Source organism: Pan paniscus, chromosome 3 (genome assembly GCF_029289425.2).
Source record: "Pan paniscus chromosome 3, NHGRI_mPanPan1-v2.0_pri, whole genome shotgun sequence".
Taxonomy (NCBI): domain Eukaryota; kingdom Metazoa; phylum Chordata; class Mammalia; order Primates; family Hominidae; genus Pan; species Pan paniscus.
The window spans coordinates 97,136,978-97,163,936 of record NC_073252.2 but is presented as its reverse complement, the minus strand read 5'-3'; the positions used below and the strand labels follow the sequence as shown (position 1 = coordinate 97,163,936).

Below are 26,959 nucleotides of genomic sequence, written 5' to 3'. Positions count from 1 at the left end.
TCAGTGATGGAAGATCAAATGAATGAAATGAAGCGAGAAGAGAAGTTTAGAGAAAAAACAATAAAAAGAAATGAACAAAGCCTCCAAGAAATATGGGACTATGTGGAAAGACCAAATCTACATCTGATTGGTGTACCTGAAAGTGACAGGGAGAATGGAACCAAGTTGGAAAACACTCTGCAGGATATTATCCAGGAGAACTTCCCCAACCTAGCAAGACAGGCCAACATTCAAATGCAGGAAATACAGAGAATGCTACAAAGATACTCCTCAAGAAGAGCAACTCCAAGACACATAATTGTCAAATTCACCAAAGTTGAAATGAAGGAAAAAATGTTAAGGGCAGCCAGAGAGAAAGGTCAGGTTACCCACAAAGGGAAGCCCATCAGACTAACAGCTGATCTCTCAGCAGAAACTCTACAAGCCAGAAGAGAGTGGGGGCCAATATTCAACATTCTTAAAAGAATTTTCAACCCAGAATTTCATATCCAGCCAAACTAAGCTTCATAAGTGAGGGAGGAATAAAATCCTTTACAGAGAAGCAAATGCTGAGAGATTTTGTCACCACCAGGCCTGCCCTAAAAGAGCTCCTGAAGGAAGCACTAAACATGGAAAGGAACAACCAGTACCAGCCACTGCAAAAACAGGCCAAAGTGTAAAGACCATCGATGCTAGGAAGAAACTGCATCAATTAACGAGCAAAATAACCAGCTAACATCATAATGGCAGGATCAAATTCACACATAACAATATTAACCTTAAATGTAAATGGGCTAAATGCTCCAATTAAAAGACACAGACTGGCAAATTGGATAAAGAGTCAAGACCCATCAGTGTGCTGTATTCAGGAAACCCATCTCACGTGCAGAGACACACATAGGCTCAAAATAAAGGGATGGAGGAAGATCTACCAAGAAAATGGAAAACAAAAAATGGCAGGGGCTGCAATCCTAGTCTCTGATAAAATAGACTTTAAACCAACAAAGATCAAAAGAGACAAAGAAGGCCATTACTTAATGGTAAAGGGATCAATTCAACAAGAACAGCTAACTATCCTAAATATATATGCACCCAATACAGGAGCACCCAGATTCACAAAGCAAGTCCTTAGAGACCTACAAAGAGACTTACACTCCCACGTAATAATAATGGGAGACTTTAACACCCCACTGTCAACATTAGACAGATCAATGAGACAGAAAGTTAGCAAAGATATCCAGGAATTGAACTCAGCTCTGCACCAAGCAGACCTAATAGACATCTACAGAACTCTCCACCCCAAATCAACAGAATATACATTCTTCTCAGCACCACATCCCACTTATTCCAAAATCGACCACATAGTTGGAAGTAAAGCACTCCTCAGCAAATGTGAAAGAACAGAAATTATAACAAACTGTCTCTCAGACCACAGGGCAATCAAACTAGAACTGAGCATTAAGAAACTCACTCAAAACTGCTCAACTACATGGAAACTGAACAACCTGCTCCTGAATGACTACTGGGTACATAATGAAATGAAGGCAGAAATAAAGATGTTCTTTGAAACCAACGAGAACAAAGACACAACATACCAGAATCTGTGGGACACATTCAAAGCAGTGTGTAGAGGGAAATTTATACCAGTAAATGCCCAGAAGAGAAAGCAGGAAAGATCTAAAATTGACACCCTAACATCACATTTAAAAGAACTAGAAAAGCAAGAGCAAACACATTCAAGCTAGCAGAAAGCAAGAAATAACTAAGATCAGACCAGAACTCAAGGAGATAGAGAAACAAAAAAACCCTTCAAAAAAATCAATGAATCCAGGAGCTGGTTTTTTTAAAAGATCAACAAAATTGATAGACCGCTAGCAAGACTAATAAAGAAGAAAATACAGAAGAATCAAATAGACACAATAAAAAATCATAAAGGGGATATCACCACCGATCCCACAGAAATACAAACTACCATCACAGAATACTATAAACACCTCTACGCAAATAAACTTGAAAATCTAGAAGAAATGGATAAATTCCTCGTCACATACAGTCTCCCAAGACTAAACCAGGAAGAAATTGGATCTCTGAATAGACCAATAAAAGGCTCTGAAATTGAGGCAATAATTAATAGCTTACCAACCAAAAAAAGCCCAGGACCAGACAGATTCACAGCCAAATTCTACCACAGGTACAAGGTGGAGCTGGTACCATTCCTTCTGAAACTATTCCAATCAATAGAAAAAGAGGGAATCCTCCCTAATTCATTTTATGAGGCCAGCATCATCCTGATACCAAAGCCTGGCAGAGACACAACCAAAAAAGAGAATTTTAGACCAATATCCTTGATGAACATCGATGCAAAAATCCTCAATAAAATACTGGCAAACCAAATCCAGCAGCACATCAAAAAGCTTATCCACCATGATCAAGTGGGCTTCTTCCTTGGGATGCAAGGCTGGTTCAACATATGCAAATCAATAAATGTAATCCAGCATATAATCACAACCAATGACAAAAACCACATGATTATCTCAATAGATGCAGAAAAAGCCTTTGACAAAATTCAACAGCCCTTCATGATAAAAACTCTCAAGAAATTAGGTATCGATGGGACGTATCTCAAAATAATCACAGTTATTTATGACAAACCCATAGCCAATATCATACTGAATGGGCAAAAACTGGAAGCATTCCCTTTGAAAACTGGCACAAGGCAGGGATGCCCTCTCTCACCACTCCTATTCAACATAGTGTTGGAAGTTCTGGCCAGGGCAATCAGGCAGGAGAAAGAAATAAAGGGTATTCAATTAGGAAAAGAGGAAGTCAAATAGTCCCTGTTTGCAGATGACATGTTTGGATATCTAGAAAACCCCATTGTCTCAGCCCAAAATGTCCTTATGCTGATAAGCAACTTCAGCAAAGTCTCAGGATACAAAATCAATGTGCAAAAATCACAAGCATTCTTATACACCACTAACAGACAAACAGAGAGCCAAATCATGAGTGAACTCCCATTCACAATTGCTTCAAAGAGAATAAAATACCTAGGAATCCAACTTACAAGGGATGTGAAGAACCTCTTCAAGGAGAACTACAAACCACTGCTCAACGTAATAAAAGAGGATACAAACAAGTGGAAGAATATTTCATGCTCATGGATAGGAAGAATCAATATCATGAAAATGGCCATTACTGGCCAAGGTAATTTATAGATTCAATGCCATCCCCATCAAGCTACCAATGACTTTCTTCACAGATTTGGAAAAAACTACTTTAAAGTTCACATGGAACCAAAAAAGAGCCCGCGTTGCCAAGTCAATCCTAAGCCAAAAGAACAAAGCTGGAGGCATCACGCTACCTGACTTCAAACTATACTACAAGGCTACAGTAACCAAAACAGCATGGTACTGGTACCAAAACAGAGATATAGACCAATGGAACAGAACAGAGCCCTCAGAAATAATACCACACATCTACAACTATCTGATCTTTGACAAACCTGACAAAAACAAGAAATGGGGAAAGGATTCCCTGTTTACCAAATCCTGCTGGGAAAACTGGCTAGCCACATGTAGAAAGCTGAAACTGGATGCCTTCCTTACACCTTATACAAAAATTAATTCAAGATGGAATAAAGACTTCAATGTTAGACCTAAAACCATAAAAACCCTAGAAGAAAACCTAGGCAATACCATTCAGGACATAGGCATGGGCAAGGACTTCATGTCTAAAACACCAAAAGCAATGGCAACAAAAGCCAAATTTGACAAATGGGATCTAATTAAACGAAAGAGCTTCTGCACAGCAAAAGAAACTACCATCAGAGTGAACAGGCAACGTACAGGATGGGAGAAAATTTTTGCAATCTACTCATCTGACAAAGGGCTAATATCTAGAATCTACAAAGAACTCAAACAAATTCACAAGAAAAAAACAAACAACCCCATCAAAAAGTGGGCAAAGGATATCAACAGACACTTCTCAAAAGAAGACATTTATGCAGCCAACAGACACATGAAAAAATGCTCATCATCACTGGCCATCAGAGAAATGCAAATCAAAACCACAATGAGATACCATCTCATACCAGTTAGAATGGTGATCATTAAAAAGTCAGGAAACAAAAGGTGCTGGAGAGGATGTGGAGAAATAGGAGCACTTTTACACTGTTGGTGGGACTGTAAACTGGTTTAACCATCGTTGAAGACAGTGTGGCAAGTCCTCAGGGATCTAGAACTAGAAATACCATTTGACCCAGCCATCCCATTACTGGGTATATACCCAAAGGATTATAAATCATGCTACTATAAAGACACATGCACATGTATGTTTATTGCGGCACTATTCACAATAGCAAAGACCTGGAACCAACCCAAATGCCCAACAACGATAGACTGGATTAAGAAAATGTGGCACATATACACCATGGAATACTATGCAGCCATAAAAAAGATGAGTTCATGTCCTTTGTAGGGACATGGATGAAGCTGGAAACCATCATTCTCAGCAAACTATCGCAAGGACAAAAAACCAAATATCATATGTTCTCACTCATAGGTGGGAATTGAATAATGAGAACACTTGGACACAGGAAGGGGGACATCACACACCAGGGCCTGTTGTGGGGTGGGAGGCGGGGAGAAGGATAGCATTAGGAGATATACCTAATGTAAATGACGAGTTAATGGGTGCCGCATACCAACATGGCACATGTATGCACATGTAACAAACCTGCACATTGTGCACATGTACCCTAGAAGTATAATAAAAAATAATAATAATAATGCAAAACTCCCATAAGGCAGTTTCTCTGGCGACAATCCACGCTGTCTCACTCTTATGAGCAGCCCGGCCTGGAATATCTCTCTCAGGTTGTACTGTATTCTGCACTTAACTTTCAATTTTTTTCAACAAATTATGCTGTACTTAAAAAAAAAATAAAAATAAAAACTTTGAAATCAGTTCGTCAATATCCACAAAATAATTTGCTGGTATTTTTTTACTGGGATTTAGTTAAATCTATAGAGCAAATGGGAATAAATGATATTTTGACAATGTTGTTTCAGAATATCCATGTATATGAGACATTTCTCCATTTATTTTTTTTCATCAGAGTTTTGTAATTTACCTCACAGATCTTGTACATACTGTGTTAGATTTCTACCTAAGCATTTCATTTCTGGGGATGCTAATGTAAATGGTATTGGGTTTTTAATTTCAGACTCCACTTGTTCATTGCTGGCATATAGGAAAATGACTGAAATGTGTGTATTAAACCTGTATCATGCAACTCTGCTATAATCACTTATTAGTTTCAGGAGACTTCTGTCAATTTTTTCAGATTTTGTAAATAGATAAATGTCATCTGTAAGCAAAGAGAGTTTTACTTCTTCCTTTCTAATCAGTATACATTTTATTGCTTCTCCTTGTGTTATTCCATTAGGTAGGATTTTCAGCAAGATGTTGAAAAGGAAGGGTGAGATGGGACACCTTTTTCTTGTTCCTAGTCTTAGCAGGAAGTCTTCTAGTTTCTCACCATTAAGTATGATGTTAGCTGCAGGCTTTTTGTAGATGTTCTTTATCACATTGAGACAGTTTCCTTCTAATACTCGTTTGCTGAAAGTTTTCATCATGATTAGGTGTTGAATTCTGTGAAATGTTTTTTACTCCACCTATTGCTATAATTATGTGATTTTCTTCTTCTTTAGCCCATTGATGTGATGGATTACATTAACTGATTTTCTAATGTTGAACCAGCCTTATATACCTGGGATAAATACCACGTGGTTGTGGCATGTAATTATTCTTATACATTGTTGGATTCAATTTGCTAATACTTTGTTGGGGATATTTGTATCTAGGTTCATAAGGGATATTGGTATGTAGTTTTCTTGCAATGTCTGTGGCTTTGGTATTACCGTAATGCTGGCCTCATAAAACGAGTTAGGAAATATTCTCTCTGCTTCTATCTTCTGAAAAAGATTGTAGAAAATTGGTATATTTCCTTCCTTAAATGTTTGGAAAAATTCATCAGTGAACCCATGTGGGCTTTGTGCTTTCTGCTTTGGAAGGAACACTTGTTTGGTGTTCTCTAAGTTTCCTGGATCTGTGGTTTATTTCCTGACTTTAATTTGGGGAAATTCTCAGTCATAGTTGCTTCGAATACTGCTTCTGCTCCTTTTGCTTTCTTCTCTTTCTGGTACTCCCATACATGTATATGATACCCTGTTCCATTTATTCGTTTCTCCTCTTTGCTTTCTTGTTTTGACCGTTTCTATTAACATATACTCAAGCTCAAAGATTCTTTCCTTAGTCACATCCAGTCTACTAATGAGCCCATCAAAGGCATTTTTCATTTGTTACAGTATTTTTTCTGTCATTTATTCTCAATTCTTTCTTAGAATTTCCATCTCTCTGCTTACATTATCCATCGGTTCTTGCATGTTGTCTACTTTTCCCATTAAAGCCCTTAGCATACTGTAAAAAATCAAGTAGAGGTTCTTCTTCAAAGACTTTCCTGCCCATCTAATTAGGAATAAGTGGTAACTTCTCTTATAAGCAAAATTTATTCAAAGACCTGTGCTCCTAAATATTTGCCCTGGCATGCTTATACTAGTCCAAGCAAGCACTAGGTCATAGCCTGTTCCTCTTCCTTATTTAAAAGTGTTTTTGCCTTTTTCAGCATTCCACAAGTTACCTCCTCCTTCCTTTGTTCTCCTCTACCTCTGCCTCTTTTAAAAAGTTCTAAGTTGCTAGCAAGTCAGGACAAATACAGAATGTGAGGTCCCGTTCCAGACAATGGAAACCGGACACAGCAGTAGGGTGGATACATTAGGTTATAAATGACCCTGTCTCCTTTGTTTGGTGTACTCTCGTGGCAAAACTGCTGGCCAGTGTACCCTTTCTGCAAAAGTAAAAATGGCCTTACTAAATTAAATTTATGTTCAAGTACTATTTCTTTACAGCACCGGGGAACAAGCATTTCAAACAATATTAATCATAGTTGTTTTAAATTCATGGTCTGATAATAGCAACATCCCTGTCATCCTCTGGGTTTGGTTCCACTGCTTGCTCTGTCCATTCAAACTATGTTGCCTTTTAATATGCCTTGTAATTTTTTATTGAAAGGCGGATATAATATACTGAGTCAAAGGAATTGCAGTAAATAGCCCTTTAGTAATGTAGTGGTAAGATACACGGGAAGGGGAAGTGTCCTATAGTTCTACCATTTTATCTCAGTCTTTTAGTGAGCCCGTGTCCCTAGGCTGTAAACTTCACAGTTCTCAGTTTGTTTTTTCACCCCCTTAGGTGGTACAGAATGTCTAGAGGGAGCTGGAGTTGGGTATTTCCTTTCCCCCAGGTCAGTTAACCACTTGTAAAAATCCCAGTACACTAGGCTCCAGTAAAATAGTTTCTTTTGTTGGCAAGTCTTGTTAAGAACAAAATGCCCTAGAATTTTTCAAAATAATTCCTTTTACACTCCTCATGCAGGAAGCAATTGGGGATTTTTCTCTAATCTTCTCTGAGAATTCACGGAGGTAAAACTCACAAAAGTGTGAAAGCCCCCCTACGATTGGGTCCCCCAAGAATCTTTAACTCTCAAACTAATCCATAATGAGCCTCTGGCAATTCATCAATTACAGCTCAGACTTTCCTACTCCAGTAACAGTTCCTGCAAAAGTGTGTTTCTATGGTAAGTTGTGATTCTTTGAATCCACCCATCTGTGTCTCTAATTTTGGAGAAGCTGTTTTCTCTGTGACCCCACTTCACTTACAGCTCTAAGAAGAGTTATTAATTTCTCATTTTGTTTAGCTTTTTAGTTGTTGTTAGGATGGAGTGATGACTTCTAAACTCCTTACATGTCAGACCAGAAACCTAAGGTCTTGCCTAGTATTGTTAAACAAGGCACTACAAAAATGCAAGTGTCTCTTTCCAGAAAATAGACAATATATCTGCAATAGGGAAAAGAAAACTCTCTGCCAAAAGTCTTTTTTTTTTCCCACTAGAAATTGCTTGCTGCATTCCAAGCAGAAGTATTGACATACACAAAGGCCTGGAATCAAGAAAAAGCATAGTCCCTTTAAGGAACTACGAATGTTCCTTAAATGTTGGTGTGAAATTTGGCAGGAGAGCAGGAAATAAGGATAGAGATATATACAGAATGAAGTAATTCAGAGCCTGAGTGGCCTAAAGAGTTTGGATTTTATCCATTTGTTCTCCCTTGAATATTTTTAAATAGAAGAATGGTATTTATTTATTTATTTATTTATTTATTTATAGCCTCATTCAAAAATTATTGAAGGAAAATAGGAAATGGCATTGATTGATGTTACGTTTTGGAAAGATCACTAACAGGGCATTCCTTTTTAAGTATTAGATTCAAGGGCCTGGCATCAAAGAAATCATATGGGAGGCTCTTTCAGTAATCCTGTAAGAAATTATGAAAGCCTGAACTAATGCAGCAGCAGTGGGGAGAGAGAGGCACAAAACCAGAGAGATATTTAGGGCTTGGTGACAAACTGAATGCAGGGACTGAGGGAGAGGGAGAAGTTGTGACTCTCATGTTTCTGGCTAGGGCAAGTATGTGGAGAGTGTCAACACACAGAGGAAAGAGTCCCTTTAAGGAGAAAATATTAATATGAGTTTTAGGAGTTGCATTCGATTGTGAGATATCCTAATGGAGACAGAAATCCAGTAGGCAGTTACATGTCCAAGTCTGGAGTTTAGGGGAGCCATCCTGATTGGAGATAATAATCTGGTAGTCATCTTTCCATAAATAGACGTTAAAAGCCAAAGTGTGAGTGAGAGAGTGGAGTGAAAGGACGGAAAGACTTTGGACAATCTTACCATATGTACCCGGAAAAGAGCCAAGAAAAAGACTGAAAAACAGAAAAGAGCAGTGTGTCTGACAGAGCTATTTTAACAAAATTCAGCGTTTACAACAGAGTTTAAGAGTAAACCGGCAGGCCAGGTGCGGTGGCTCATGCCTGTAATCCCAGCACTTTGGGAGGCTGAGGTGGGTGAATCACTTGAGGTTAGGAGTTCAAGACCAGACTGGCATACACGGTGAGACCAACGCCCTGCCCCCACTCCCAATCTCTACTAAAAATATTAAAATTGAGCCAGCGTGGTGGCGTGTGCCTGTAATCCCAACTACTCAGGAGGCTGAGGCACGAGAATCACTTGAACCTAGGAGGCGGAGGTTGCAGTGACCCGAGATTGCGCCACTGCACTCCAGCCTGGGCGACAGAGCGAGACTCCGTCTCAAACGAACAAACAAAGAGTAAATCGACAAATACTACATTCTCTCTCTCTACACTCTGGCCCACTCTTAACACAAAAAACTGTCCAGGATCAGGAGACTTTTTGTTTTCCTCATCTCCTCCTTCCAAAGTTCTACTGCCCACGTTCTACTGTCTCCCCAAAATCCTACCTACCCTTCAGGAACTGCTGGAATGGGAGCTTGGGAAGTTTCAGCAAACTCCTCTCTCTTCCTTTGTGGCCCCTTTATTCCCAAAGCTGTGTCCTCTCCCTATGACGAGTCCCTTGAGGGGCTGTATCTTACTCCTTGTGTCTCCAAGCACACATAATGTGTATTAGGGGAGGAAGCATTCGCCAGTGGAGCACAAAGCTGTTGCAGGTCTCTTACTGGTTCTCAGGCGCTTTCAGTGAAACTCCCGTTCCCTCACCGTCCACATCTGTAATTTGCAAGTCTTATCTACGATAACTGCTATAAAGTTACACGGGGAAGCCCTTTCCCGACAAAAAAACGAGTTCTGCAACAAGTCCGTCGGATTTTAGCAATGAAACCGGCGCCGTGCAGCCTCGCCAGCGAGTGCACCCTGGAACGCACAACTTAGCGGCACGCACCACAGCTCGAGCACCGCCCTTCCGGTTGGAGCCATTGCAAGCCCCCCCCACGCCCCGCCCCCCTCGCTAGGCGCTCGCCACGCCCATGCCTCCGTCGCTGCGCGGCCCACCCCGGATGTCAGCCCCCCGCGCCGACCAGAATCCGTGAACATGGCGAACGAGGTAGGGCCCGCTGAGCGGAGGGCCCTGAGTCCGAGGGAGGGAGTGCATGGCATGGGACTAGGCTGCTATCCTCGGGGGCGCGCGAGGCTCGGCGCCCAAGACGGGATCTGGCTCTTGGTTCTGAAACTGGGCCCCCGGCGAGCGGCTCAGAGGGGCAGAAAGAGAAGGAAGCATTGTCTCGGCTCTTCAGTTGGGAAGCAGCTTTCTTTGCTGCTTCTGGGACAGTCGGAACGGGGTAGGGGGGTGGGAGAGCTGGAGAGTGGGGGGCAGGGGCTGGTCAGGTCGGTATCCCAGTGGAAATGGCTTAGGAGCGGCCACGCATTGCTTCTTACACGAAATTAAGTAACTCGCTCTGGGTCATTCTTGCAGCTTGCATACTTGGCAGAGCTGCAGCCAGATCCCGTGCTCCTAACTCCTAGGTTGCTTGTGTTGCATAATTGAGCCTACGCCTTAATTATTGTGCCTCCAAGGAGTGTATTTTGGAAAGACCCCTACGTCCCTTTCAGAAACATTTTCGAGCACTTAAATACCAAGAGATTTATATTCCCTCTAGTCCTCACGTAACAAACACCTCTGCGAGGTGTTATCCCCATCTTACCAAAAACTGAGGTTTGAGGTTGGTTGTGCTTGGTCACACCAACGATGGCGAGCTGGGATTCCGACCCAGGTCTGCTCCTTTATGACAAATTCATAAAATACAAATTAGACAGTAAAGAAAGGCAGAAATTACGAATAACATACTCAGTCTAAAGTTGCTGATTATTTTAATGTTTTGCAATTTTGGACATTTTCTAGTAAGACAAATGGCCTTAAACATATTGGAGTTTGAAAGAAATAAACTCTAAACAGTCTTTCAGACTTAAACTGGTAGTTGCTTTTCCTTATTACTGACTGTCTTTATTCAGAGAAGGTGAAAGATTATAATTGTTACTATAGTTCAAATGTTGAAGTAGGGCCATTTCCCGCGGATTTAGAGTGGGGCTTTGTTTTGCTTAGAATTGTCAGTAAAAGGAAAAGGTTAGGCTCCATTAAGACATTTTTTAAAGGGGAGCAGGCCATCAAATTTAGTATTCTTGTTTCTTTGGGTTCTTATGTTGCATAACCTAATTGTTAGTATTCTGAATCTGACTTGTGGAGTTGAAATTTATGGCACATTGAAGTGAAAAAGGTTCTAATGCAGTGTCTGGTTCTTTGTACTATGAGATTTAATATCTGCAATTTAATTTTAAAAACGATCATTTCCACATTTCCAGCCTCACCAATTTACAGAGGCCATTTCCCTCCCCCGCACGCCAGTTCAGACGGAGTTTCGCTCTTTGTTTCCCAGGCTGGAGTGCGGTAGCGCGATCTTGGGTCACTGCAACCTTTGCCTCCCGGGTTCAAGCGATTCTCCTGTCTCAGCCTCCCGAGTAGCTGGGATTACCGGCGCCCGTCACCATGCTCGGCTAATTTTTGTATTTTTAGTAGAGACGGGGTTTCGCCATAGTGGCCAGGCTGGTCTCGAACTCCTGACCTCAGGTGATCCGCCCATCTCGGCCTCCCAAAGTGCAGGGATTACAGGCGTGAGCCACTGCACCCGGCCTACAGAGGCCATTTTTTATATTTCTATGTAGTTCACCTCTCCTTTCCCTCAACCGTTTGTTCTGTTGCTACCAATAACTACTAACTTATTTTGCAAAGCTATGCTGTGCCAAGGATTGTGTTAGGGACTTCATATTCTTTTTTTTTTTTTTTTTTTTTTTTTGAGACACAGTCTCGCTCTGTCACCCAGGCTGGAGTGCAGTGGCGCGATCTCGGCTCACTACAAGCTCCGCCTCCTGGGTTCACGCCGTTCTCCTGCCTCAGCCTCCCCGGTCGCTGTGACTACAGGCGACTGCCACCTCCCCCGGCTAATTTTTTGTATTTTTAGTAGAGACGGGGTTTCACCTAGCCAGGATGGTCTGGATCTCCTGACCTCGTGATCCACCCGCCTCGGCCTCCCAAAGTGCTGGGATTACAGGCTTGAGCCACCTCGCCCGGCCAGGGACTTCATATTCTTTCTTATTCAGTTCTCACAATCACCCTATATGTAGGTGTTTTATCACCATTTATAATTACCTTTTCCTCATCCTTCAGTATCCTGGTTAGAAGTGAAGCTCTCCCAAACCAAGCAAAGTTACACTCTTAACCTACTCTTTTTGCTTTCTGTATTACTTTGTGCCTGTCTCTTTAAATCACAGTCTTTGTAATTATTAACTTTAAAGTCTGTCTCCTGTAAACCCAGTGGTTTACAACCTTTAGTCTGTCCACACATTTCTCAAGTGTAATGTAAACTAATTAGAACCTTTCTCATTACGTGTGATTCTCTCGTATTGGAGGGTATACTTGACTATAATCTCTAAAGCAGGTCTGTGTGCTATAGATATATTAGTCACGTGTAATTTTAAATTTTCAGTAGCCTCATTAAGGAAAAAGTGAAGTTTTAATATTTTAATTATGTTAAATTACATTATTTATAATGTTGTTATAAATAAACTACCACTTCAACATGTAAGCAGTATTTTTAAAAATACTGTTGATGAGATATTTTTACTTTTCTTTGAACTAAGTCTTCAAAGTCCAGTTATATTTATAGCATATCTCAGTTTTGTTTGTTTGTTTGTTTGTTTTGAGACGATGTCTCGCTCTGTTGCCCAGGCTGGAGTGCAGTGGCACAATCTCGGCTCACTGCAACCTCCACCTCCCGGGTTCAAGCCATTCTCCTGCCTCAGCCTCCTGAGTAGCTGGGACCACACAGATGCGCACCACCATGCCCAGCTAATTTTTGTATTTTTGTAGAGATGAGGTTTCACCATGCTGGCCAGGTTGGTCTTGAACTCCTGACTTCATGATCTGCCCACCTTGTCCTCCCAAAGTGCTGGGATTACAGGCGTGAGCCACCAAGCCCGGCCAGTGGTCATTTTCTAGGAGCTCAGTAGTCATATTTGGCAAGTGGCTGCTGTATTGGCCGGTGCAGTTACAAGGGATATAGCTCCTCACTGTTACACTCCTAATCCTCCTTCCCACCCTGCAGTTTTGCACCAAGCCGGTGGTATTCAGAACAGCCTGAGCAAAAGAATTTCTTCAGGCATATGTTAAGCATGCAGATTTCTTGGACCCCATGCCAGACCTGCTGAATCAGATTCTTTCAGAACTTGTGTTCTTAACCTGCTCTTGCATATGCACTGTAGAGGGCCATTAAATATTTGATGAGTACAACTTTTTAACCAAAAGATACTTTTCTATCTGACCAGGTAATCATCTCAATTAAATCATTTTTGATGTATACTATTTGTGTGAAATCTAAAAACATATCACTTGGAAGCATATGTTTCTTTGTGAATCTGTGATATACTTTTTAAGATTAGCATTAATCTGTATCTAAATTGGCTATTAAGTAGTTACTTGTTTAGGAGGATAAACAGCTTATTCCCTTTTTTCCCCACTTCAGGTTATCAAGTGCAAGGCTGCAGTTGCTTGGGAGGCTGGAAAGCCTCTCTCCATAGAGGAGATAGAGGTGGCACCCCCAAAGGCTCATGAAGTTCGAATCAAGGTAATGATACATTTAAGGCACTGGGAAAAAAAGAGACACAATGAGGTCTCTGGGTAGATGAGTAGATCTGAGATCTGCAGAGGATAAATCCCAAAGGACAGTGTCAAAGAAAAGGTGTTGAAAGTCATCCAGGCTTACAATCACAACATCCTTCTCTTATCTCTCACCTTTGCAGCATGCTTCTCCATCTCTTTTAGTTTTGATCTTGGGCTGAGCAGCTATCCCCATGGGTCACTGGATTATTGCAATTTATCTTCTGCAGTTTAGGTTTAAGGTAACTCTGTAGGATACTCATTTTTCTGCTGATTACATAACTTTAAATATATGCTGACACGTTAGAAACAAAAGAAGAAATGTTACCAGAAAGGGGTCCTTATTCTGACCCCAGAGAGGGTTCTTGTACCTCACGCAAGAAAGAATTTGGAGTGAGTTCATAGGATAAAGTGGAAGCAAGTTTATTAGAGAAGCAAAGAAATAAAAGAATGGCTTTTCCATAGACAGAGCAGCAGTATGGGCTGCTCAACCGAGTATACATATAGTTATTTCTTGATTATATGCTAAACAAAGGATGGGTTATTCGTGAGTTTTCCAAGAAAGGGGTGGGCAATTCCCAGAACTAAGGATTCCTCCCCCTTTTAGACCATATAGGGTAACTTCATGACATTGCCATGGCATTTGTAAACTCATGGCACTGGTGAGACTGCCTTTTGGTGTACAAATGCACTATAATTAGCCTATAATGAGCCTTGAAGATGACCAGAGGTCACTTTCATTGCCATCTTGGTTTTGATGGGTTTTTGCTGGCTTCTTTACCCCAGCCTGTCTTATCAGCAGGGTCTTTGTGACATGTGTCTTGTGCCAACCTCCTATTTCATTCTGTGACTAAGAATGCCTAGCATCCTGGGAATGCAGCCCAGTAGGTAGGTCTCAGCCTTATTTTACCCAGCGCCTATTCAAGGTGGAGTCGCTCTGGTTAAAATGCCTCTGACAGAAATGGTCTTCAGTTTTGCTACAGTGACTTAAACAAGATTTGAGAAGAGGCTCCTGATTGAATAGAGTAACAAGCAAATGAAGTCAGCTTGCTTAGAGAGCTTTAAAATGCACCCACCCTGGCGGACAAGGGTAGGGTTCAGGGAATTCATTATTCTAGTGCTTCTCAACCTCTGTTGGCAGAGAAATGATGTTACCCTTGGAGAGAGGCATATTGTACAAGGTAGCCAGCTGGAGAGATCTTTGAAACCTTGGCATGTAGAAAACTTCATGTGTTTAGCATTCTACTACTCTCTACTTGTTTTGATATAAAATTAGTGCTTTAGTGATCATTAACATTCTAGTAAAAGAGTCACAGCAAAAAAGAGCTGTGACTTGGAGTATACTTCCCCTACCATCTCACTTTCAAAACACACCACACATACTGGCTCATGCTCCCAAAGATCACAAATACCAGGTGGAGCAGACCAGGACCAAATAACGTCTTTTTATCTTTTTTTTTTTTTTGGAGACAGAGTTTCACTCTGTTGCCCAGGCTGGAGTGCAGTGGTGCGATCTCGGCTCGCTGCAACCCCTGCCTCCCAGGTTCAAGCAATTCTCCTGCTTCAGCCTCCCTAGTAGCTGGGATTACAGATATGCGCCACCACGCCTGGCTAGTTTTTGTATTGTTAGTAGAGACGGAGTTTCACCCTGTTGGCCAGGCTGATCTCCAACTACTGACCTCAAGTGATCCACACGCCTCAGCCTCCCAAAGTGCTGGGATTACAGGTGTGAGCCACCACACCTGGCCCAAATAACATCTTAAGGTCCTTTGCAACCCATACACAGGAATTTGAAATCATATAATAGTGTTTTTTTCTTCAAATTCAGAAATTAAGCTGACTGTGATTTTGCCACTGAAGATGTTTGTCCTGGATGTATTAAGTGCCCATACAGCTCAATGGGTATTCATTGTGCTCATTGAGCTGTATGGACACAATGAGTACAGCCGTCTTCCCTGCAAAACTGCAGACAGGTAGCAAAGATTGTTACATTGTAAGTGGATATATAAGCCAGGAGCAGAGACGCATAAATAGAAATACTCCAAGATTTTGCCTTTCTGTGCTTTTGGTGGCTTTAAAATATAAGTTACGGCTGGGCATGGTGGCTCATGCCTATAATCCCAGCACTTTGGGAGGCCAAGGCAGGCAGATAATGAGGTGAGGAGTTCAAGACCAGCCTGGCCAGCATGGTGAAACCCCATCTCTACTAAAAATATAAAAAAATTAGCCAGGCCTGGTGGTACGCGCCTGCAATCCCAGCTACTCAGAAGGCTGAAGCAGGAGAATCACTTGAACCCAGGAGGCGGAGTTTGCAGTGAGCCGAGATCATGCCACTGCACTCCAGCCTGGGTGATAGAGCGAGACTCTTGTCTCAAAAAAAAATAATAAGTTACTTGAAAGCCAGAGAGATAGAGATAACAGGCTTATTTAAATAGAACTTGTATGTGGTTTGTGAAAAGGGAGTTGGTTCCTCTAAAAGTTCTGAAATTTGGTCCAGACTCAAGCAGACTGGCCTATTTCAGAAATAGTCATTACCTCTTTAAAAATCATATTTCCCAGCTGTCATGAGGAAACTAGAAGTGAGATGGATTCCACCTGTTTTGCACACAGGCGATGGTTCTCTCCATGCTTGAAGGCATAGTGCCCATAAAATGACCTTGTTTACCTTCTCTTGCTAACGCGCACTGAAAGGGGGACTAGATGTTCCCTATTTCGTTGCATATAAATGCACCATTGCTTTTATGTACCACTAAAAAATTGCTGCCAATTCTAATTGTTAAGATGCCATGGATTATAAGCACATGCTGATTTTAGAGAGGTTAAAATATGAAAGAAATGTGTCTTAGAGTCAATGAAATATAGTATTATAATAAAATGACTTTTCTTGTATCTGTACCTCTGAATTGCATGCACACATACTTAAACATTCGTTGTTTTAATGTCCTGATAGATCATTGCCACTGCGGTTTGCCACACCGATGCCTATACCCTGAGTGGAGCTGATCCTGAGGGTTGTTTTCCAGTGATCTTGGGACATGAAGGTGCTGGAATTGTGGAAAGTGTTGGTGAGGGAGTTACTAAGCTGAAGGCGGGTAAGGAGAATACTTGAACCACTTGTTTAATAATTTTGGCTTATTCCTATGGGGAAATGGTTTTTCTGATAAAACTACCCACTATTTATGAATAGGTATCATCTAAGTAGATTGTCAAGATTAAGTTGATTCCTCATCTGGGAAGCACAAATATTTGGATATTTTTTTCTCTCTGATTTTGCAGACTACTGTTTTTGTGAAACTTTTCTAAGTACATTTCCAAAACCAATTTTGGCATATTAAGCAAGAATTTTTAGAGATGCATCAATGAAGCAGGATTTTGAAGCATATAACTTCATTGTTCTTCAGTTATTGTTTAAAGAGTTTCATTTAGATAAAAATATTGAAACATACTTTTTGCATGGTCAGACAGTATCTGAATGATGTTACCTAGGTAAAGTTCTAAGACTTGAAGTTTTTAACTTTGCAAAGCCACATCAGTAGACAGGAATTTGCAAGGGCTGATGTTTTCATTTAGAAATAGATACTACCTATTCAGGATGTCTTTGCATTTGTTTCCAGGTGACACTGTCATCCCACTTTACATCCCACAGTGTGGACAATGCAAATTTTGTCTAAATCCTAAAACTAACCTTTGCCAGAAGATAAGGTTAGTATCTTTTTATGTTCTTCTTAAAACACAAGTGCTGCGGGATAATTAAGGAATCACAGAGACCGAGGGGTTGAGGAGGAATTATTTAATAATTTAGGTTCATCAACCCAGTCGGATTAACGTCCAAAGGACTGAGTCCCGAACAAAGAGTCAAGCTACCTTTTAAGCATTTCGTGGGGTGGGGGGAGACCTTTGTAGGGGGGAGCATATTACAGAAGCAAGAAACAAAGACAGTTATTCAACTGAGACATGCATTACATCATTTCTTATTTTTCAAGGAACAACGTGTTTTATGATTTGAGATGATCTGTCTAGTGACCTTGCAGCTGCACAGCTAGAGAAAGAGTCTTCACAATGCCTGGGAAAGGGAGAGATAAGGCTCACTAGCCACAGAAAAACAGGCAGTTAATTTTAAAGGACTCCAGCTCTTTCTCTTCCTCAGGGGGAATTGGGTTTTCTTACATACAACTGAGTTTTTGCTTACACATTCTTTAATTTCTTTTAATTCCTGTTCCACAAGGTCATATTAACAATGATAAGAATAAATAATTGTGTGGCAGTTTATGTAGTGCATTGTACATCAGTGGTTTCATTCCATCTTTATAACAACCTCACTACTATCCCCATTTTCACAGATGAGAGAAGACTCAGAAATTAAGAGGTTTTGACACAGAGAGGGTGCCTGGGCACAGCAACAGCCTTCTCTACCATTTGCGGTTTTCTGCCTAATTGTGCAACTGAAGAAACATTTATTTTTCACATGAGGAAATGTGTAGCTTGTAGAGGTGGCTGATTTAAGTAACTTGTGCAGCTCTCAAGGGGTGTCTGCATTCTGTCTCCTTTCTACCCCATAAAAGAAAGAAGCGGGGGGATGTGAAGAGACCAGGGGAGTGACTCCACCTTATGCCTCACCCTGGTCTCATCTTGCCCAGCTGTGGTACCCTATGTTAACCTTGGCTGGTCTTCACAAAGGTGACTGGACCCTGGGCCCTCCCTGTCCCAGGATCCCCTAACCCCTGCCCCAGAATGGTTTGTCATAATCTGGAAATTTGTTGAACAAAATGTTGGCTCATTTTTCTTTCAACTCCTTTATTTTTCATTGAACAAATCTCTGCTTTTGAAGAGTTGAGGTTATCTGCTATCTTTTTTTCTTTTCTCTCCCTCCCTCCTGCTGCAAAGAAAAGAACCAATAAGTTTTAGGGATTTTTGTGTGTATAGACATTGTCATCCAGATGTAACTTGCTTTGAAGCAGTGTTTCCGTTGTGAGTGTCTCTTGCTGTAAATATTTGTTCATATTTTTGTGAATTCAATACTGTGTACCATTGTATTAATAGTAACTTTTTATAAAGCAAACCATAAATATACTGACTTTTCTTACAGATAAAAGAGAAACTAAAGGGGTGTGCCCAGTATCACCAGCCGTTAAGATATAAAACAGAATTTTCTGTACCCATTCTCTTCACATAACAGCAGGCTAAATTTGCCAAACCATGTAGTAAGGAAAGACATGCTTCTGAGATTAAACGAAATCATTTTTATGAACCATTTTACTGCCCAGTAAGTGAGAGTAATAAAACTTACCCACTAAGGCTATTAGGAAGACTGCAGGAGATAACCTAACTCCTTGACACAGAAAAGGTAGTTGTTTTTATTGTACTAGGTAACAACACTGAAAGAACTACCTCTTTGAGGAAATTCAAGATCCCCTTGTGTGTGTTCTGTTTTTTTTTTTAATTGAAGTAGAGCATGCATATTATAAAGCACTTAAGGTGTATAGATCTTAAGTGTACAGCTCAATGAATGATTATGTATATAAACACCTGTTGATTTGAACGTCACCCAGATCAAGATAGAGAACCCTGCCAGCACCCGATAAGCTCCCTCATGTCCCTTCCAAGTCAGAACCTACCTCCCTCTTAGGTAACCACTGTCCTGATTCCTTTCACTGTGACCTTGTATAAATAGAGTCATGCAGTGCATGCTCTTTTGTCAGGTTTCTTTTTTTCATAATGTCTGTGAGATATATCCAAGCTGCATATGCGTCAGTAGTTCCTTTTTGTTGCTCTGTCTTAATCCATTCAAAATACCAATATTGATCCATTCTCCTGTTGATGGACATTTAGATTACTCCCAGTTTTGGGTGGTTACAGTTAATGCTGCTAGGAACATTCTTATTTATACATGTCTTTTGATGGATATAGGCATTGCTTTCTCTTGAGCATTTTCTTGAGATTATAATTGCTGAGTCGTAAGATATGCATCTACAGCTCTCTCGTGTACTTGTACCAGTTTACACTTGCACCAGCATTGTATGGGAGATCCATTTGTTTATAATGCCATTGACAAAATTAGATTATATTTTTGGAAAACAAATTTCCATTTATTTTATAAAGCAAATCCAGTTACTTTGGTAAAACCAGAACCAAAAACAAAAAAATCTAATCACTTTGAAAGGGAATTTTAAACGCAGTCTGAAAGATTTTGCAACACATCAAATATAATAGTGGTGATGGGTTCTTTGTGATTGTAACCATTTAAATTCTTTCAAAGCATAAAATGTATTCCACATCACCTTTTGTTCAAGAAACTCCTCTGGAATACAGTGATTTCTCACATTAAGGAAGGCTAAACAAACTTAAATTGTTCTCATTAAGATATAGCAGTTATTTTTAGTTGGGTGCAGTGGATCACACCTGTAATCCCAGCCCTTTGGGAGGCTGAGGCAGGTGGTTCACTTGAGTCCAACAGTTAGAGAACAGCCTGCACATCTTGGTGAAACCCCCTCTCTATAAAAAATTTAAAAAATTAGCTGGGCTTGGTGGCACGTGCTTGTGGTCCCAGCTGCTCAGTGGCTGTGGTGGGAGGATCACGAGCCCTGGAGGTTGAGGTTGCAGTGAGCCATGATGTGCCACTGCATTCCAACCTGGGCGACCGAGTAAAACCCTGTGTCAAAAAAAAATTCTTTTTGATGGAGCTTTGTCACCTGTTCTTTGTTTCTGGTCATATTTCTTTTTCTCTCAAAGGAAATGTATTTGCTCTTGAATCTAGAGACAGTCCATTTTCTCTTCATCTGTGTATTTATTCATATGTATGTTCAAAAGAGTTTAAGAGTATACATCAAATTATAGTGTTCAGCCTGGGCAACATAGTGAGACCCCGTCTCTATGCCCCTGTAGTACCAGCTACTTGGTACTGAGATGCAGGAGGATCACTTGAGCTCAGGCAATCCTCCTGCCTCAGTGTTCAATGCTGTGGTGAGCTATGCACTCCAGCCTGGGCTGTCTCAAAAAAAGCAATTATAGTGTTTATTTTATTTAAAATAACATAATTACTAAACATCAGTTCTGTGCCAGACACAATGCTAAAGCCTCATATAACATCTCATTAGACTTTTATAGCAATTTGTAAAGGAAGTTACCTATGTTTCTCAGCATTTTCTAGTGAGAAAATGAAGGCATAAAGATTAATTAACTTGCTCAGATCACACAGGATTTGAACCCAAGTGCTCTGACTTTAGGGTGGGTCCTCCTAAGCAAGATGTTACATCACCTCTGTTTAGAATAGCAAAAGTAATTTTTGTTACCATTTATTATATCAGTGGCCTTTGTAAGCTTTTTGGGTTTTTCTTTCCTATTGGTGTAACCAAGTCACAGGCAAAACAAAGTGAAGAAGTAATTTAACTTGCATTATTGAGGACTGATAGTTACACTTCAGAAAAATGCCTCCTGAAAGATATAAATTAGCCAGTTTGGCCATCTGTTTTCATCAGCTGATCTGGTTAATGGTTTGTAATCTCTACTTGCATAGATACTGGTTTTGGCTTTATCCTTTATGATGTTATATTTGCTCACAGAGGTTGTTTTATTTTTTTTTATTTTTGAGACAGGATCTCATTCTGTCACCCAGGCTGGAATGTAGTGGCACAGTCACGGCTCACTGCAGCCTCAAACTCCTGGGCTGAAGTGAACCTCCTGCAGGCACGTGCTCCGCTACACCTGGCTAATTTTATTTTTTGTAGAGATAGGGTGTTGCTATGTTGCCCAGGCTACTCTTGAAATCCTGGCTTCAAGTTGTCCTCCTGTCTCAACTTTCCAAAGTACTGGGATTATAGGAGTGAGCCACTGCACCTGGCCCACCGTTTTAATGATGGGATTTTAAAATAATTCCATCTGATCCATAAGTTGTACCTCTTAAAATGAGTTCAATATTCTGACAGTATGATCTAGAAGGATAGTGAATATTGGAAAAGATGGATAAGATTATAAATATCTTATAAATTTCCTTTATAAGGCATTGCTGCAAGGTGCTAAATTACTAATGAATATATTTGAAATTGTAGTTTACAACACTTTCTTAATATTTACTGGTCATTATTTTTAAAACATTTCTTTTTCCTGTGGGTTTTAAGAAACCTAATTCCAACTTGCCTTTTTCCTTTTTTTTTCTTTAGAGTCACTCAAGGGAAAGGATTAATGCCAGATGGTACCAGCAGATTTACTTGCAAAGGAAAGACAATTTTGCATTACATGGGAACCAGCACATTTTCTGAATACACAGTTGTGGCTGATATCTCTGTTGCTAAAATAGATCCTTTAGCACCTTTGGATAAAGTCTGCCTTCTAGGTTGTGGCATTTCAACCGGTTATGGTGCTGCTGTGAACACTGCCAAGGTGAGAGACTGACTTGGGTTTTTTGCTTCTGCCTTCTAATTTAATTCAGTGAAACTTTCCTGGAATAGTGAAATTGGCCGATCTGTATGAAACCCAGTGATTCTCTTGACTCTGGTAGAATGAGTACTTTATAAACTTTCTTTACTCCTAGGTGGAGCCTGGCTCTGTTTGTGCTGTCTTTGGTCTGGGAGGAGTCGGATTGGCAGTTATCATGGGCTGTAAAGTGGCTGGTGCTTCCCGGATCATTGGTGTGGACATCAATAAAGATAAATTTGCAAGGGCCAAAGAGTTTGGAGCCACTGAATGTATTAACCCTCAGGATTTTAGTAAACCCATCCAGGAAGTGCTCATTGAGATGACCGATGGAGGAGTGGACTATTCCTTTGAATGTATTGGTAATGTGAAGGTCATGGTGAGTATGGGCTTCATTCCTTTTTAGTTTATGGAACTGCTTTTTTTGAAGTGCAGTTTTAGATTAAAAATTGTTTTGTTTTGGCAAAGGAAAAGTCTCTTAATAAGAATTATTCTAGTGAAAGAAGGGGAAAATATCTATTTGAACTACAATGGGAAATGATACAAGAACAGCTCAGGGAAGGATGAGAAAAGATGTTTCTTTGCCTTTCAATGCCTGCTAAGTGCATGTCTCATGAAATGAAAAGACAGAATAAAGCAGTTGTGCAGAGCATGATCTTTGGAATCAAATACACATCCACTTACTAACTCAGTGACCCTGAACAAACAGCTTCTCTCAACCTCAGTTTCCTCATCTGTAAAATGCAGGTACAGGTTGAACATCTATCCCTAATCCAAAAATCCAAAATGCTCCAAAATCTGAAACTTTGAGACCAACATGATGCTCAAAGAAAATGCTCATTGGGGCATTTCAGATTAGGAATGCTCAGCTAATAAATACGATGCAAATATTCCAAATCCGAAAAAACCCAAAATTCAAAACACTCTGGTCCCAAGCATCTCAGATAAAAGATAATCAACCTGTAGTAACAACACCTACTTAAACCTACATAGACACTCAGTAAAAGTATTACTATTAATTCTGCTGCCTGCTTTTTAAAATTAAATCTTTTAGAGTTTTGAACTACAGTTTACTTTTTAAAATAGAAAGCAAATAAACACTTCAAATTATTTTAATTTATGTTAATATTTAACCAGGTTAATTTGTTAAAATAAATTGTTCAGGCCGGGCATGGTGGCTCACACCTGTAATCCCAGCATTTTGGGAGGCCAAGGCAGGTGGATACTTGAGGCCAGCCAGGGCAACATGACGAAACCCCGTCTCAACTGGAAATACGAAAATTAGCTGGGTGTCGTGGCGCACGCCTGTAATCCCAGCTACTAGGGAGGCTGAGGCACGAGAATCACTTGAACCCAGGAGGTGGACATTGCCATGAGCCGAGATCATGCACTACACTCCAGCCTGGGTGCCAGAGGGAGACTCTATCTCAAAAAAAAAACAAAAAAAAAATATATAAATTGTTCAATAACATTGAGCTCACTAAATGTTAAGTTTGGCCTTTTGTTGCCATTATCTTTAAAAACTATGCCATCTCTAGAAGTTTCGCCAGCAGTTGTTCTCAGGAAAATGCACTGACTTCTGTGATTTGGTCATATCTCTGTGCCTGCAGAGAGCAGCACTTGAGGCATGTCACAAGGGCTGGGGCGTCAGCGTCGTGGTTGGAGTAGCTGCTTCAGGTGAAGAAATTGCCACTCGTCCATTCCAGCTGGTAACAGGTCGCACATGGAAAGGCACTGCCTTTGGAGGTAATTCGATGGATGAGATGACTGCATTTTCTCTTTTGTTATTTGCATTGGCAGATGTTTAATCCCAGCCACCTAATTTTTTTTATATTAACAAGAATCTTCATGAGTTCCTTCTCATTATAAGTTGTTGCATGCAAGGCTGTTTTATTAGAAGGGATTCAGACTCAATCACTATTTACCCCTGGGACTTGGGGGGGAGGGTGGTGCTTACCTCCTGAAACATAGGATCACTTGGTGCATATTCTATAAAAGAAAAATATCAATATTCTGATAGTGAGGAAGTAGTTATGGGTATAGCAGGGGCAGGAAGTTGATTGCAAAGTAAGCAAACAGCAGTATCAGCCATGGTGTGTTTCTTGTGGACTCAAGTAGCTTGTTACATTTTTATTCATTTTTCCAGGAGTGCAGTGATCACTGGATGTGATCATACATCTGTCTGATTTTAGCAGTAACCAATATTGAGTCTCAAACTGAAAATATTTAATTGGACAAAGCCTTATCATAAAATCAAAAAGCTGCTAGACTGATCATTTTTCCCTTTGTGATCCTAAAAAGTCCTTGGTGGTTTGGGGTTGCGGGGAAACAGTTTCTATCTTTTCCATGGTTGCTCAGCCAGAGGAGAGAAAAGATGTCACAACATGTTTGTATTTCCCAACAGTTGTGAATGAATGAGTCTAAAGTTTTTAAAGGGCTTTAAAAATATATATTTATATTTCATCCTCCTCCTAAAGAAAAAAAATCACATAGTGTGTGTTTTGAATGATCTGTGTTTAACGGGTTGTCTTTTAAGGTCCTCTACCTCATATTATGCCAGCTTTTTTGAAGGCCAGAAGAAAAGATTTGGAAAATATGCTAAAATGAGGGGTTTGGCCAAAATCTTCGTTCTTTATAACTACAGAATTTGCCTTAGAAGATGTCAATCTGACTTGCCCTCCTCTTCAAAGCTCTAGATACATGTCACAGCAGAGTATCATAGAAGAAACTTTTTAAGCCATGTATGCTATTCAGGGGTATCATTTTGGAGTCCATAGCTGTATTTTAAAGGGCATTCTAAGCCTGGCTGATCCAGGGGATCTTGCTAGTAACCTCTAACTGAAGCCTCATTCTAGCACATGCTGGTTGGGAAATTCATTGTATCATTGAGGCCCCTTGCATTGCTGATCTAAAAATAATAGAAGCTTTTGTCTAGAGAACAGGAGTGACTGTGGTCATCTCAGTTACCAGGACATTTAAAGGAGAAAGAAAAAATCCCTACCATTTGTGGGGAAAGAATAATTAGTGGAGAATATAAGAGAGGAGATTTGGAAAAGGCTCAAAAGAGGTTTGAAATATCGTTGAAAGCATCCTTAGAAGGTGAGAAGGCTTCTTGTTGATTGTATTCATTCTTTAGATACAGTGAGAAATTGAAGCACCTAATTTTATTTAAAATCTTACCATTTAGTTGGGCCTGGTGGCTCACGCCTGTAATCCCAATACTTTGGGAGGCTGAGGCGGGCGGATCACGAGGTCAGGAGATCGAGACCATCCTGGGTAACATGGTGAAACCCCGTCTTTACTAAAAATACAAAAAATTAGCTGGGCGTGGCGGCAGGCGCCTGTAGTCCCAGCTACCCGGGAGGCTGAGGCAGGAGAATGGCGTGAACCTGGGAGGCAGAGCTTGCAATGAGCTGAGATCACGCAACTGTACTCCAGCCTAGGCGATAGAGCGAGACTCCGTCTCAAAAAACAAACAAACAAACAAACTTAGCATTTAGCTAAAGAGTTCTACTTCATTTTTCAGTTTCATAGTTTTCTCTTCTGATATGCTATCCCTATTTCATTGTTAAATTTAAAACCAAGGAAATAAAGTCCTGTATTAGTTTTTTTCTTCCTTGAATATCATGATTATAGAAATCTTTGCTGATGTGGACCTAAATAAACTTGTTGTTGAGACTTCCAGAGTTCTGTCCTGGGTAGTTTAAAAGTCTCAATTGGCCAAAACTTTAATGAGGTTTTAGTAAATCTTAATACAGAGGAAGGAAAATTTCAAAAGTATTTACTTCTTCACTGAAAGGTGTTGGTCAAATTCTTCATCTCCTTGCTATTTTGGAGTTTCTCATTACTCTTTAACTCATCAAAAAATTCATTGTTTTAAATGCCTTTGTGTCCTCAGCTAAGTAACAAGCATACTGCAGAAATTTGTTGAATAAATTAATGTGTGATTTCTTTTAGGATGGAAGAGTGTAGAAAGTGTCCCAAAGTTGGTGTCTGAATATATGTCCAAAAAGATAAAAGTTGATGAATTTGTGACTCACAATCTGTCTTTTGATGAAATCAACAAAGCCTTTGAACTGATGCATTCTGGAAAGAGGTAAGCTTTCTCTTTATATATCATAGAATGTAATAATGATGTTGAGTTTGAGGGGATGGAGAGTCGAAAAACACAATTTTAGTTGTCTTAAAGGTATCATTTAAAACTTAGTATGTTGCTTCCTTTTACAGCATTCGAACTGTTGTAAAGATTTAATTCAAAAGAGAAAAATAATGTCCATCCTGTCGTGATGTGATAGGAGCAGCTTAACAGGCAGGGAGAAGCGCCTCCAACCTCACAGCCTCGTAGAGCTTCACAGCTACTCCAGAGAATAGGGTTATGTGTGTAATTCATGAATCTCTATAATCAAGGACAAGGATAATTCAGTCATGAACCTGTTTTCTGGATGCTCCTCCACATAAATAATTGCTAGCTTATTAAGGAATATTTTAACATAATAAAAGTAATTTCTACATTTGTGTGGAAATTGTCTTCTTTGTTTTATGCTGTCATCATTGTCACGGTTTGTCTGCCCATTATCTTCATTCTGCAAGGGAAAGGGAAAGGAAGCAGGGCAGTGGTGGGTGTCTGAAACCTCAGAAACATAACGTTGAACTTTTAAGGGTCTCAGTCCCCGTTGATTAAAGAACAGATCCTAGCCATCAGTGACAAAGTTAATCAGGACCCAAGTCTGCTTCTGTGATATTATCTTGAAGGGAGGTACTGTGCCTTGTTCATACCTGTACCCCAAATTCCTAGGATGGCATCTGCCCTTCAGGGGGCACTAAAATGTATTATTGAAACAGCATTCTGGGCTTAAATAGGTGTATGTGTGTGTTGGTTGTGACTGTACTATTTCTAGTATAGTGAACTACATACTGAATATCCAAGTTCTC

The 26,959-nt window shown here is 40.2% G+C and overlaps 1 protein-coding gene across 1 annotated transcript; it reads left to right on the top strand.

The window, feature by feature from the left end:
• Positions 1-9,800: 9,800 nt before the first annotated feature.
• On the top strand, positions 9,801-26,538 carry ADH5 (alcohol dehydrogenase 5 (class III), chi polypeptide). Its single transcript, XM_003829923.6, has 9 exons — positions 9,801-10,015; positions 13,485-13,586; positions 16,569-16,710; positions 17,233-17,320; positions 21,775-21,994; positions 22,146-22,406; positions 23,638-23,773; positions 25,985-26,123; positions 26,255-26,538. The coding sequence occupies exons 1-9, from the start codon at positions 10,004-10,006 to the stop codon at positions 26,277-26,279; spliced, it is 1,125 nt and encodes a 374-aa protein (XP_003829971.3). The 5' UTR covers positions 9,801-10,003; the 3' UTR covers positions 26,280-26,538.
• The last annotated feature ends 421 nt before the right edge of the window (positions 26,539-26,959 follow it).

Excerpts from the sequence above, each read along its gene's own strand:
- ADH5 (XM_003829923.6), top strand. Across the intron at positions 16,711-17,232 it reads AGTTACTAAGCTGAAGGCGG|GTGACACTGTCATCCCACTT; the intron begins GTAAGGAGAATA and ends ATTTGTTTCCAG. Across the intron at positions 21,995-22,145 it reads CTGCTGTGAACACTGCCAAG|GTGGAGCCTGGCTCTGTTTG; the intron begins GTGAGAGACTGA and ends CTTTACTCCTAG.